General features: G+C 48.7%; 1 protein-coding gene across 2 annotated transcripts in view; it reads left to right on the forward strand.

Moving 5' to 3' along the window:
* Positions 1 to 14,398, forward strand: part of MTOR (mechanistic target of rapamycin kinase) — a 105,494-nt gene that overhangs the window by 88,418 nt on the left and 2,678 nt on the right. The window contains exons 46-56 of one of the 2 annotated variants that reach the window (XM_031962867.1): positions 245 to 419; positions 1,790 to 1,925; positions 2,305 to 2,452; positions 3,184 to 3,306; positions 3,468 to 3,550; positions 5,525 to 5,597; positions 6,080 to 6,154; positions 6,742 to 6,877; positions 7,645 to 7,710; positions 13,605 to 13,685; positions 13,954 to 14,034. In XM_031962867.1, coding sequence (XP_031818727.1) covers positions 245 to 419; positions 1,790 to 1,925; positions 2,305 to 2,452; positions 3,184 to 3,306; positions 3,468 to 3,550; positions 5,525 to 5,597; positions 6,080 to 6,154; positions 6,742 to 6,877; positions 7,645 to 7,710; positions 13,605 to 13,685; positions 13,954 to 14,034 — 1,177 coding nt within the window. The remainder of the gene's footprint in view (positions 1 to 244; positions 420 to 1,789; positions 1,926 to 2,304; positions 2,453 to 3,183; positions 3,307 to 3,467; positions 3,551 to 5,524; positions 5,598 to 6,079; positions 6,155 to 6,741; positions 6,878 to 7,644; positions 7,711 to 13,604; positions 13,686 to 13,953; positions 14,035 to 14,398) is intronic. The other variant, XM_031962868.1, reaches the window with a different exon arrangement.

Raw genomic sequence — 14,398 nt, forward strand, 5'->3', positions numbered from 1 at the left:
ACCTCCAGAGCCCCCAGGGGCCACATCCCTGTCCCTGCACCATCTCTGCGGGCCCTGAAACACCCTGGGGCATCCGAAAGGTCGAAAAGGCAGCTAAGAAGCGTGTACCGTGTGCCAGGCCCTGTGCTCAGCTCATGTCCATGACGAGTCTGGGCAGCCCTCAGAACTGGGGGTCGGGAAACACCCACAGCCACACCGGCCTCCCCTCGGGCGGCCAAAGTGACGTCTTGGTGCTTCTTCCCAGCTCACTTCCCTGGAGCTGCAGTACGTCTCCCCCAAGCTCCTGATGTGCCGGGACCTGGAACTGGCGGTGCCAGGCACCTACGACCCCAACCAGCCGGTCATCCGGATTCAGTCTATAGCGCCCTCTCTCCAGGTCATTACATCCAAGCAGAGGCCCAGGAAGCTGACGTTAATGGGTAAGAGCCCCCCTTGGCGGGTCATGTGCCGCCCTTTGTGGACCTGCTTGTGCGCCCTCCACGGCTCCCAGGGCAGTAGAGCCGCCCTGCTGGGGCTTGCCGAGCTGGAGAGGCTGATGCCGACGGGGCCGGAGGGGCTCTCCCCGACTTGGCCAGAGCTTCCGCCAGAGCCGCTCCCGAAGGCTGCCAGCTCATGCCTCCAAGTATGGGGACCTGGGGGTACCTCAGGCAGCATCCACGGGGACTGGGTGCCAGGTCCCCACTGGCAGTGTCAGAGAGTGAGCAAAGTGGGCGTCAGGGCAGCCTCCTTGACTACTTCTCTCTATTTCTGACTCTATCGATCTTGGGTCCTGAGTCCTCCAACCCCCCAAGCTCAGCAGCCCAGCTCCGTGACGATGGGCAGTCCTAGCAACACAGGAGCAGGGCTGGACCCTGAGCCCTGGGTGGGGTCTGATGGTATCAGGCGCATGTGGGCAAGGGAAAGGAGGCCTCAGCCCTCCCAAAGGCATCTGCTGTGTGCTGAGCGCTATGCGAGGTCTGGGGAGGACAGTTATCCCCAGCCAAGGGAGCAGGGCGGGCTCCAGGACCAAGAGGCCTAGGAAAGGAGCCATGGGAGGTGCTCCTGGGATGCAGCCAGAGCTTTTTGGGGGGAAGTTGTGTTACCAGGTGACACTGGGGGCTTGGTTCCACAGCCAGACTCTGACCTTCACTCGGGAGGGAGTAGAGGCTGGGCGACCCCTGGGGAGGGCGCTTCCACCCCGTGCCTGGCTGTGACCCCGGGCGCCAGACACGTAGCTACTCCCTGACCCTGGAGTTTTGGGGTGCCGTTTTTCAATCTGGTGCAAGATGCTCTCTGGGGTCTTCTCAACAAAGATCCTGGGGTGCTCCGCCATTTCCTTCTCCAGCTCCTGTCCCAGATGAGCAAATTGAGGCACGCGGGTGACCTGCTCAGGATCTGAGACAGTCCTCCTGACTCCAGGCTTGGCGCTCTGCCCACCCTGCCAATAGCTGCCCCCTGGAGCTTCCCATATCAATGAAACCACAGATCCATCCAGAAAAAAGAGAGGAAAAATGCGGGGCGGTGGTATCTGAGAGCGGGGCGATCCTGCCTGGGCTCGGGAGGCTGGCCTAGTTCCCCACCTCACTCCTGGCCGACTGGCCCGTAGTGCCCTCATGCTGCGGCCCAAACGCGATCGCTTCGGGTGGTCCGGGGGCTGCTCTCTGACCATGGGGTCTCTTTGTCTTTAACATCTCTAATAATGTTTCTAATAAATGCTCATTCCAGACCATCATCCGAGGGCCGGCATCTGGGGTGGTGGGCAGTGTACCCCAGGCGCAGGTGCCGGAACCCTCTCCCCCTCTGCTTACAGGCAGCAACGGGCACGAGTTCGTGTTCCTGCTGAAGGGCCACGAGGACCTAAGGCAGGATGAAAGAGTCATGCAGCTCTTCGGCCTCGTCAACACCCTGCTGGCCAATGACCCCACCTCCCTTCGGAAAAACCTCAGGTACCCGGAGGGGGAGGGGGAGAAGGGGGAGGGGGGCCACCCCCAGGGGCCGCCAAGGACCGAAGCTGAGGCTCCTCTGAGAGCGCAGGAGGCCGAGAGCTGGCGCCGAGAAACCCTGCCCCGGGGTCTGGGGGCCGCGCTGACTTCTCAGTCACTTCCTTTTGAGGCTTTAATCCGGTTTGGGCTCGGGGACTGTGGGTGAGACCTCTGGCCGGAAGGAGGCCCCAGAGCCCGGGTTCCATGACCGCTCCTTGCTGGCTTTGAGGCCCGCCCGGTGGGAGGGAGGGGCCTCTCGGGTTGGTGCCGCCCCCTGGGGAGGAGCTGGTGTGAGGGGGCGTGGGGAGAGGCCCCTCACGGGGTCCTGGGCTCCTCCCTCCAGCATCCAGAGATACGCCGTCATTCCCTTATCCACCAACTCGGGCCTGATCGGCTGGGTCCCCCACTGCGACACGCTGCACGCCCTCATCCGGGACTACCGGGAGAAGAAGAAGATCCTTCTCAACATCGAGCATCGGATCATGCTACGGGTAAGGCACCAATGGCTGTGCTGGCACCCCCGCCCCTCCCCCAAGCCCAGAGCCTTGAGGGCGGGAAGGAGGGGGAGGAGAGCAGATCCCGCTCCTGGGGGCCCGGCCCGGGGCCTGCACAGCCTGGGGGCCCCTGGCTGGGAGGGAGCGGAGGGCGTCCCTTCCGTGCTGAGCATCAATGCACTCCAGGTAGTGCCTCCTACTCCCTCTGAGGCTCTAGAAGAACTTCATTTTTGCATAAGTGCCCAAAGGATATTTTAAACCTAAACTTAGAAACGGGCCCGTTATTATATGTGAGACACTGGAGACGGTTTTTTTGGACCTGACCCGCAATTTCAGAAATGGAGGGAATCCCTTGTGAGAACCTCTCTCAAACAGACCAGATTCCCCCTCCCCCCAATGATGTCCCAGAGAGCTTAGGTGACTTACCCAGAGCTGCCCAGCCGCCCAGCCACTCCGTCACATCATCTCTCAGTCCGGAAGGCAGAGGGTTTTTAAAAGGCGCGGTCCTTGCCCTCATGGGCTTGCAGCCCAGCAAGCTGGAGGAGATAGGGCAACAGCCCCCTCCCAAGGATGTCAGCACCGCTGCTGACAGCTGACCCCCAGATTCCCCCAGACAGGATGTGGAGCACGGTTACAGGGTTAGAGGAGCCCCTGCGAAGCCCGCGTCCGGGCTCCGTGTCACTGTCCTGTCATCTGGGGCTTCAGCAAGCACGGCTGTCTCGTTTCAGATGGCTCCGGACTATGACCACTTGACTCTGATGCAGAAGGTGGAAGTGTTTGAGCACGCAGTCAACAACACTGCCGGGGACGACCTGGCCAAACTGCTCTGGCTGAAGAGCCCCAGCTCCGAGGTACCGCACGCCACGCCCTCTGTGCTCCCTCCCCCACAGAGTCACTTGCACGAGGAGGGCATTCACAGGCTCGGGCTTTGTCTCTCTTGGCGCTGCCCTGGGGATGGGCAGCCTGCCTGAGGCCAGTCTGGGTCATGCACTCTGTGTGTGCTCTGTTCTAGGTGTGGTTTGACCGAAGAACCAACTATACCCGCTCTTTAGCTGTCATGTCAATGGTTGGGTACATTTTGGGCCTGGGAGACAGGTAAGTGACTCTCCTTTCTCCTTCCATTCATCTTTTCTCCTTTGCAGTTTTAACCATCTAACTATTACTTTTTTGGCTTCTTGATTAGATTTTGTGGCTGGTTAATGAATAAGTATTTCCATTTGACGTTTTCTGCCATGTATCCTCTTATGCTTTCTGATAAACTTGGGCTGGATTTGGGATCAGAAAATCTGCTACTTGCCACCCATGTAGTAAAGTCTTGTGCTGGTGTGCCCTCATGTCAGAGAAGATTCAGTAAGACTTTGTTTCCCAGAGCTGTAGCAGGCCCTCAACTTGGCCTTTTTGTGTAGGGAACAATATTGCTTTTAATTCTCAAAGTCTGAGAATGAATCTGTTCAGGACTTCTGATGAAAGGAGTTGGGTATTTCAGTTTCATTATTATTTGCTGCTTAAAAGATTCCCTAGTTTACAAAAATCAACATGGGATCAAGGGAAGAGCACTGCGTTTGGAATCAGAAACCTCATTTGGGAGCCTGTCTTTGCTCTTTTCCTCACTGTAAGACTCAAGACATGTTACTTAGACATTCTGACCTCTCACAGAACCGCAGGAAAGAGTCTCAGAGGCCACATTGTCAGGCCCACACATGACCAAGAACTCCTGACCCTACAACCAACCCAAGCAGTAGCCAGCCTGCCTTTGCCAGAAAAGGCCTCCAAGGAGGCCTCATCCCATCTGGGGCAGCTCTAGGATTTTTGCCCCAAGAACTAGCCTAAATCTGCTTCTTTCCAGGTTCTGTCCATTCATTGCTCCTGGTACTGTCCCCAAGCTTAAGAAGGACAAGTCTGGTCCCTTTTCTACAGGATGAGCCTTCCCTTTGCTGAAAAGAGTATTCTCAAGTTGCACTTTACCTTCCCTCTCAAGCCTCCCAAGTCTCCTGAGGCTAATCTCCCTGGTTTCCCAACTGACCTCAGTGTGAGATGTTCTAAGGACCCCTACTCTTGGGTTCATTCATTCTCCAAAGCCATCAGTACCCACACTGGCAGCTTCTGGACTGCTAGACTGCAGAAAACTGTAAAGAAGGCTCTGATTAGGCAGCCCTTCCTCAGGAATTCCCACAGCTGCTGTGTCTCAACTACCTGTTGGGCTTCATGGCCCCTGGTCCAGCTCTAAGTGCTGCCGTCCTATCTATGGGGTCTTGGCCAGCTCTAGCATTAGCTGTGATAAGCTGTGAAATCAGCTTAAGAGAAGATAAATGCAAACCCCTTCCCCTCGAATGACTTTATTAGGATGGGAAAGGCTCGGAGGGGCTAAGTGACCTGTCTGGGTGACTTAGGGAGGCAGTGTAATAAATGGCAGGACTAGAGCTCAGGACTTTCTGACTCTTAAGCCTCGCACACCTTCTTGCTGCCTCTCAGAGTAATAGGTTGATGTAACTCATTCAAAAATACATTTTTAAATCTCTCCTCTGTTCTTTGAGAAGTAGAATGAGAACCGACCAAACCAGAATTTTTCTATCCTTTTGTCCTGTAAAATTATCCACTCTGTCAGTGACAGAGGGAATCTGAAAATGCTCAGAACTAGATATTCAGCCCTGCAAGCATGACTTCTGCCACCCTGAGTTCTAGTCTTGTGTCTCCTGCACACACTGATGTGTCCTGTCTCTGTATCATCCCCTTTGCCGCCTCCTGAGCTATCAAAATAACCTGATCTTGAAATCAGTGGCCCCTCCCCACAAATGCGCGTGCATGGACCAGGGGGCAGAGCCCTGCTCTCCCAGTTCTGGGTGTGCGGCGGCTCTGTGCCAGGCCCTGAGGAGCACTGGGAGAAGGGCCGCTCAGCTGCTCGGGGTTCATCCCCACGGCCTCTCGATCGGACCGGAGCCTCATGGTGCCAGCGCAGCTTCCGGCTTGCCCAGAGACACTTGTATAGGGCCTTGGTCGACCCTGAGGGGTGATTGATCCCTCTGGGCAGCCATAATGACTTGTGTCTCTGGTTTCTCCTCCTTGGAATAGACACCCATCCAACCTGATGCTGGACAGGCTCAGTGGGAAGATCTTACACATCGACTTTGGGGATTGCTTTGAGGTGAGGAGGCGGCCTTCATTCCACCAGGGTGAGGGGTTCACTCGGCAGCCTTTCCTCCTTGTGCAGCTTAAGGAGGCTCTGAGACCCTCCCCTGACCTGCCAGGGGTGGGGTGGTTCCCCCCACAACCCCCCACCTTTGTCCCATAGCTCTTCGCTGCAAACTCCTTGAGGGCAGAGACCGTTGCCAGTCTCCCCCTCAGTAAAGAGTATCGTGCCAGATGACTCACTCAGATTTTATTGATATAATTTCTACCAATGAAGCTCGGTGACTTTTGTGAAAGACCACAAGGCTTTTTATGCTCTTCCTGAATCCCTTTGGAGCTCTCTCCCCAGCCCTTGGCGCAGGGCCTGGCACACAGCAGCTCTTGAGTGAGGGAGGTTCTGTAATTCAGGATGACTTGGGGCAGGTGCTTCTCTTGGCCTGGTTTCAGCTTGAGAAAGCAAACTAACCAGTGGTTTTGTGCCTGTTCATTGTGCCATAGGTGGCAATGACTCGAGAGAAGTTCCCTGAGAAGATTCCATTTAGATTGACAAGGATGCTGACCAATGCAATGGAGGTGAGCGGGAAGGGGCTGGGCAGCTTCTGAACAAGCTGAGCCCAGGCACTCGGTCCCAGAGATCCCAGGGCCTATGCAGGCAAGTCCCATCTCCTGCTCATGGCCAGGCCTCCCACCCTGGCCCTGGGGGCTCTTCCACATTCTCTCATGGCCCCGTCCAGCCCCGGTCAAAGGTCTAGAGCAGCCCCTCTGACAGAGAAGTAATGGGGCAGAGTGGCTGGAGCTAGCGGCCCATGGCACAGATCAGCTTTATGACCCTGGGCAAGTCACCCCTCTTCAGGCCCTGAGCACTAAAAGGTTGACTTGGGTAGAGGGAGATTCCTTGTATTAGCCATGTGGCGGGTCCAGTCTATCATAGCTCCTTGGGGTGGAGGCAGTGACTTTTTCCTAACTTTAGAGCTTTTTAGTTGGGAGCATCAGGCAGCAATCTTTGGGGTCCTGTGGGGTCCTGGCCCTCTCCCTCTCAGCTCCCCTGCTCTGCCTGTGTCAGGGGAAGAGCTGTGGCTGACTTCTGTTCCATGAGGAAGGTGGAATGGTGGAAGCCAGTGCATGTGACCCTTCTAACCAAGTTCTGGTCTGTGCTTCAGGTGACCGGCCTCGACGGCAACTACCGGATCACCTGCCACACAGTGATGGAAGTTCTTCGGGAACACAAGGACAGTGTGATGGCCGTGTTGGAAGCCTTTGTGTATGATCCCTTATTGAACTGGAGGCTTATGGACAGTAAGTGCTGGAGAACAGACCTCTCCACCCTAATAGACCTGAGTCGCTCCCCAATTTCAGCTGGGCAGCAGGCAGTTCCCTCATAGAGCCCCTTCTAGAGTAGCTGGGCCAGGGGAAGGTGCATTCCCAGCAGATGCTCAACATCATTACAAACCTTCAGGATGCCTCCTGTTTGCAAGTTGAGAACTTAATATAGCTTCTTGGGCATCCCCCCCTCCTCCCCTAAGAGATGGAGTAGCTGTTAAAATTATGCTTTTAAGTGTACAACAAATTATTCCACTTTAAAAAAAAACAAACAAACCTTTATATCCTTAACTACATAATCTAAAAAACTGCTCATTAACCATTTAAGAGCTTCCCTAAATCACTTTGAATTTCTTTCTTTCTCGTCATAGACACTCCTTTTGACTGATCTCCCTCTTGGATAGGAAATGAGTTATATCTTAAGGGAACAATATTTTATACAATTCTTTATTTCTTCCTATTGATGGACATTTTTCCTATGATTTACTACCATCTGACCCTATTCCTCTCATTTCCTCTTTCATATCTTCTCTAAGTCCAAATATAGAGATGGATGAATTAAATGCATTGCATGTCCTCACTACCCCTGCTACACCAAATAAGGAATAATTGTCTGTTTCTTAGTATTGCTAGTTGGAAAAGGATCAGGGCTTCATGATTGTAAGAGAATGTCCTTCAGGTTTCCTTAACCTCAAATGAAAGCATAAAACACTCTTCAATGATAGTTTTATTTCTTTCCCCAGCAAATACGAAAGGCACTAAGCGATCACGAACGCGGACAGACTCCTACTCAGCTGGCCAGTCTGTAGGTGGGTGTATCACATAGAAGAGTGGGATATGGGTTTAGTGGACCTTGGGTATAACAAGGGCAAGACAGGCCTTTTCTTCCAGCACTTAGGGAAGGTACTTGTTGCCTCTGTGTCATGTGCCAATATAGAATCTGAAGGCTACCATCTCCTACTAAAACATGATATATGATAATTTATAAAGATAATACCAAAAATGTACAACAACATTGTAAAGACAAACAACTTTGAAAGCTATAAGAACCATGATCAACTAAATGGTCATCTGTGATTCTGGGAGACTGATGCTGAAACATACATACTCTTTACCTTCTGGCAGAGGTGGTAGATTTAGGGAACAGAATCAAACATATCTATATTTAAACATGGCTAATGAGGACCTTGGCCTTGCCTGACTGCATATCTGTTACGAGGAATTGTTTTCTTTTTATCAGAGTAGTGGTTGTGAGGAGAGAAATGTGAAGAAAGGGGAGGGAAGGAAAGGAAAAGGGAAAGAATACTGATTACTATTCATTAAAAACATAAAACTTTAAAGGTAAAGGAAATGAGAATGCAAATCTCTACTCTGGACTTGATTTTGAATAATAAGCGAGAAGTGATTGGTAAAGTGTAAATTAAGAAAGGAAGTAGGAATCATTTGATTTTTTAAAATCTTCTTTAAATATTGTTTCCAATTGCATATAAAAACAATTTTTAACATTATTTTTAGTTCCAAATTCTCTCCTCCTTTTCCTTCCCACCACCCCCTCCTTGAGAAGACAGGCAGTTTGATATAGATTACATATGTGTAGTAATATAAAGCATATTTCCACTTTAGTCATGTTGAAAGAAAATATAGACAAAAAGAAAAAGAAATATATATATGTTTCAATCTGCATTCAGGTTCCATCAATTTTTTTTTTTTTTTTTCTGGAGGTATTTTCCATCACGAATTCTTTGGAATTGTCTTGGATCAGTGTGGTGCTCAGAATAGCTAAGTCATTCACAGTTGATCATTATACAATATTGCAATTATTGTGTATAGTGTTCTGGTTCTGCTCATTTCACTTTGCATCAGTTCATGTAAGTCTTTGGATGTTTTCTGAAACCATCATACTCATTACTTCTTATACCACAACAGTATCCCATCACAATCATATACCACCACTTATTCAGCCATTCCCCAATTGATAGACATTCCCTCGATTTCTAATTCTTTGCTGCTACTAAAAGAACTACTATAAATGTTTTTGTACAAATAGGTTCTTTTCTTTTTTTTTTTTTCCATCTCTTTGGGATATAGACCTAGTAATAGGATAAGTCAAACAGTATGCACATTTTTATAGTCATTTGTGCACCATTCCAGATGCTGTCCAGAATGGTTGGGTTAGTTCATAACTACCAAGAGTACATTAGTGTCCCAATTTTCCCACATGCCCTGTAACAATTATCATTATCTTTTCCTGTCATATTAGCCAATCTGATAGGTATGAAGTGTACCTCAGAGTTGTTTTAATTTGTATTTCTCCAAATAATAGTGAGTTAGAGCATTTTTTTATGACTATAAATACTTTGATTTCTTTATCTGAAAACTACCTGTTCATATCCTTTGATCATTTATCGTTTGGAGAATGACTAGTATTATAAATTATATAAGTTCTCTGTATACTTGAGAAATGAGGCCTTTATCAATGAGACTTGCTGTAAATCTTTTTTCACAGGATTATTGTATATTTCCCTCTCTTCCCCCCCTTTTTCTTCTTTCATCCTGCTCCTCAAAAGTGTTTTGCTTTTGACCACTGCCTACCAAAATCCACTATTCCTTCTATCAGTACCTCTTCTCTTATATCCCCCTTCCCCTCCAACTCCCTTACTCCTTTGTAGGGCAAGATAGATTTCTATACCCAGCTGAGTTTATATGTTATTCCCTCTTTGAGCTAATTCTGATGAGAGTAAGATTCATATGTGGTCAACCAACCCACTCACCCCCGTTTTCCTCTCCACTGTAAAAACTATTTTGTGCCTCTTTTATATGAAACATTTTATCTCTCCCTTTCCCTTCTGCCCTTTTCCCATTATCTCCCTTTCTCATCGCCTCTTAACTTCATATTTTTAAATATCATCCCATCATAGTCAATTTATACCTATGCTCTGTCTATGTATACCTCTTCTAATTGCCCTAATAATAATAAAGTTATTAGGAGGTACAAGTGTCAGTTTCCCAGATAGGAATATAAACAATTTAATTTTATTGAGTTCCCTAGGATTTTCTCATTCCTATTTATCTTTTTATGATTCTCTTGAGTCTTGTATTTGAAAGTCAAATTATCTATTCATCTCTGGTCTTTTCAACAAGAATGCTTAAAAATTCTCTACTTCATTAAGTCTTTTATTTTGTTCTCTTGAAGGATTATACTCAGTTTAGAGTGTAGCTCTTTTGCCTTCTGTAACATCATCTTCCCAACTCTCTGATCCTTTAATGTAGAGACTACTAAATCTCATGTAATCCTGTCCTACATCCATGATATTTGAATTGTTTCTTTCTGATTGCTTGCAGTATTTTCTCCTTCACTTCAGAGCTCTGGTTTTTGGCTAAAAATCCCTGAAAGTTTTTGTTTTGGAATTTCTTTCAGGAGGTATTGAATGGATTCTATCACTTTCTAGTTTATCCTCTGGCTCTAAGATATTGAGGCTGTTTTCCTTGATAATTTCTTGAAATGTGATGTCTCAGCTCTTTTATCATGGCTTTCAGGTAGTCCAGTAATTTTTAAATATCTCTTTGATCTGTTTTCAGGTCAGTTGTTTTTCCAATGAGATATTTCACATTTTCTTCTCTTTTTTCATTCTTCTAACATTTTAAATTGTTTCTTAATGTCTCTTAAAGTCATTAGCTTACACTTGCCTGATTCTAATTTTTAAGGAATTAGTTTTATTTCAGTGAACTTTTGTACCTCCTTTTCCATTTGGCCAACCTTAATTTTTTTAAAGAGTTCTTTTCTTCATGAGCTTTGTACATTTTTTCCCTTGGCCATTTCTGCTTCTTAAGGAGTTCTTGTCTTCAGTAACTTTTGTACATCTTTACTCCTTTTTTGTTTTCTCATTTTCTGGCCTGTTTCTTGACTTTTAATTTTATGTTAAATTTGGGCTCTGCTCCCAGGGTGGAGGGGGCACTGTCCTAGGTTTCAGGTCTTCTGGGTTGCTGTTTCAGAGCCATTTTGTAAGTTTTCAGTTCTTCCAGTGTGATACAATCTGAGGAAAGGTACAGTCACTATTGTTCTAGCTTGGACTGTGGTCTGTGACCGAGGTCCTTCCCCACCCCTTGCAGCCACAGGTTCTTGTGCAATGCAGTAGTCCTGCCCCCAGGATCCCTCACAAAGTCCTTACCAGTTACCCTGTGGCCACCACGGCCGATTCTATGGCCTCCCGAGGCCCTTTGCGGCCTGCACTTGTCCTGGACTTTGCTCTTACCCAGTGAGGCAGACCTTGCCAGTCAGCCTTCCAAGCTGTCTGGGCTGGAACATTGTTCCGCCCTGTCCTTCCGCTGACTATGCCACTCCAAGATTCATTTTGAGGCATTATTTTTATATTGTTTGGAGGGAAGTTTGGGAGAGCTCAGGAAAGTCCCTGCCTTGGCATCCAGGCTCACACCTTCCACCCACCTTAACTTTCTAAGAATCACTTAAAGTGACATTCCTCCATGGGGGGGGGGGGGGGAGAACATCCTCACCACCCTTCTAGAGCGTTTCACCCGGAATCAGCCACTTGTAACGTAGTAGTTGCTTAATAAATGTCTTTGGATTGACTGAGCAAGTCAGTACTTCTTGTGCCCAGCACTAAGAACTTGAAGATGCTTCAGATGGACATGCTGGGCTCCAAGATGTTCTGCCTGGCCCCACTCTGTTCAGAGCCCAGTGATAATAAATCTGAGGATCAGCCGGTATTTAAGGACCCACTGTGCCCCCGTGCATCAGATGCCGACCTCACCCCCAGAGTGTGCTTCCTCCTGGCTCTCCCTGCTTCCCACCACGGGGGCCACTGTCCTTCCCAGAACCTGCACTAGCTTCTGTGTCTCACAGACTCTTCCTCCGCTGTATGCTCTCCACTCCTCCTGCACTCATCTCCTGTTGGAGGTCCCCCCCACCCCCTGCCCTCCTTTGTTATCCTTCATAGTACATGGCACCCTGCCCTGCCCAAGGCTCTGTTCTACTCAGACATTTTCCTATGCATCAGACATCCCCCCACTGCCTAATGAATAAGTATCAACTGCTTCCCCCCATTCCTTATAGAATGTAAGCTCCTCAGGGACAGGGATTTTTTGTTTTTGTATCTCTGGTGTCTAGAACAGTTGCCTAGTGTGCAGTAGGTGCTTGATAAAACACTTACCAATGTTGAAGGCCCTGCCACAATTTGTCCCAGTCCCCCAGACCCATCTTTTTACTTCCTTTTATGTAAGCTTCTCTCCAGACTGGACTGCTTCCTTTTCCCTGTTCCTTCCCCTTTCACACCACCTTCTGGGCCATCTCCACCTTTTAAAGCTCCCCCTTCCCTCCCTTGAGGACAGCACTGAGGTGCGTCCTTCTCCTTGATGCCGTTGCTGTTTTCCCAAACAGAAACACCTCATAGATTTTTCTGTAGCATCTTGTCTAGATCTCTCCTTTGCCCTTGGCCCATTGTGCTTGTGGCCAGGCCCTCTCTCCCTGTTAAGATTCAAAACTCCTTGAGGGCTCCCCAGCACCTTGCATGTCCCAGGAACAGGGTATTTTCTTCGTGAGGTTATCTCCTCTGATTATCCCCGGCATCCTACAGAAAACGCAGCCAGAGGGGCAGGGAAGGGAATAGGCATCTAAATAGGACCCACTGTGTGCCAGGCACTTTGCTCAACACATTGTAATTTTTAGTTCCTTTAGTCCTCACAATAATCCTGGCAGATGGGGGCCATTACAATCTCCATTTTACAGATAAGGCAAGAAGAGGTTATTAGCTTGCTCAGGGTCACACACCTACTAAGCATCTGAGGTGGGATTTGAACTCAGATCTTCCTGACCCCAGGCCCAGCATTCTAGGCACTGTACTACCTCATTGTGACAAGAGGAGCCTGGGAGTTCTCTCTTGCAATGAAATCACAGATCCTAATTTTAAGAAATCCTCTCTTTTAAGATATATATTTTACATGGGTAATTCTACCTAATTTACATTCTTTTCCCCTGAAGATGTGACTTCCAAAATCTGAGAGCTCTCCTGCCCCAGAGAATTAGGTTTCTGTTCAAAGAAATAAGTGTTTGCTTGTGATGTGGGAGGCGCTGTCAGGGGCCACTGTGGACAGCAGCCCTTCCTCCTAGCTCCCCTTCAGAGTTGGCAAAGTGCTTTACATCTGTTGTCTCTGCCTCACAGCAGCCTTCGGGATGTGTGCTTCCTGTCCCCATTTTACAGATGAAAAATTAAGTTTCAGACATGTTCAGTAGTATTCAAGTGCATTCACATTTACACCTGGCTCTTCCTGGCTCCAAGTTTCTGTGATCCCCATTGTGAGACTTCCGTAGTAAGCTCGAGGGCTTCAGAGAAATCTCCTTTTGCTTGATGGCAGGAAGACTGTTTTCTGGATAAGTCATGGTGGTGACTTCTCTTGGCAACAGTCTAAAAACAATTCTGTTCTTCTGCACTGCTGTGCCTCTTGCTGTTTTCTGAGCCTCTTTTTTGTTTCACAAAAACTCTTATTCTTCATGCTTAAGGAGGATGTGACAGCTTGTAAGTAGAAACTGTCTCTTCCAAATTCCCTACCCCCCAGCCTAGTGCTCTGCACACAGTAGGTGACTGAAGAAATGTCTCTTGAACTGATGGAAGCCGAGGAGGGTGGGGTCAGGACCTTGTGACAGAATCACATCCCGAGGACCCATGGTTTTTTCTGTCTTTTCCCACAGAATTACTGGACAGCGTGGATCTTGGGGAGACCACCCATAAGAAAACGGGGACCACAGTGCCCGAGTCCATCCATTCTTTTAGTAAGTTCAGCCTCGACTGGCTTAGGTTATGAGGGATCTCATCAAAAGTGGGGTGTGTGTGTGTGTGTGTGTGTGTGTGTGTGTGTGTGATGGCTGAGGGGGGCGGGTCAGCAGAGGTGGGGCAGCGCTGGGGGGGGAGGAGGAGGAACGTCTCAGACTTCTGGCTGTTTTCTGCTGACCAAGAGGAACCACAAAGCCCGCCTCCCCCACCCATCCACCCATCCCGTGCCAGTCCTGAGCGTTGCTCTTTCTCCTTTTTGTCTTTCAGTCGGGGATGGTTTGGTGAAACCCGAGGCCCTCAATAAGAAGGCAATTCAGATTATTAACAGGGTTCGAGATAAGCTCACAGGTGAGTGTTGTTTGTGTTTGCTTGGAGGGAACATGAGCTTGGTAACCTGCGTTTCATTTCTGTAAGTAGACGGTTGGCGTGATTCTGGGGCTCGCTGTTGGGGCCCAGGCTTTGACTGCCAATTAACTAATTAATGAGACGTCGCTGTTTCTCTGAGGTCAGCAGTTCCAGAGGCTTTCTGGTTGATGACCTGCACCAATAGTACGAGTCAAGGTCATGAACATAACTTTAATTGAGACATATAAGATTCTTTTACCTGTGTCAGATATGTTTTCTTTCCATGAGATTCACCAGCATGAGGGGCAGCGAGCCCATCAGCCCATATTCATCCCCCACCTAAATTATCTTTGTAGAGAATATTATA

The sequence above is a fragment of the Sarcophilus harrisii genome, chromosome 3, assembly GCF_902635505.1.
Source record: "Sarcophilus harrisii chromosome 3, mSarHar1.11, whole genome shotgun sequence".
Taxonomy (NCBI): domain Eukaryota; kingdom Metazoa; phylum Chordata; class Mammalia; order Dasyuromorphia; family Dasyuridae; genus Sarcophilus; species Sarcophilus harrisii.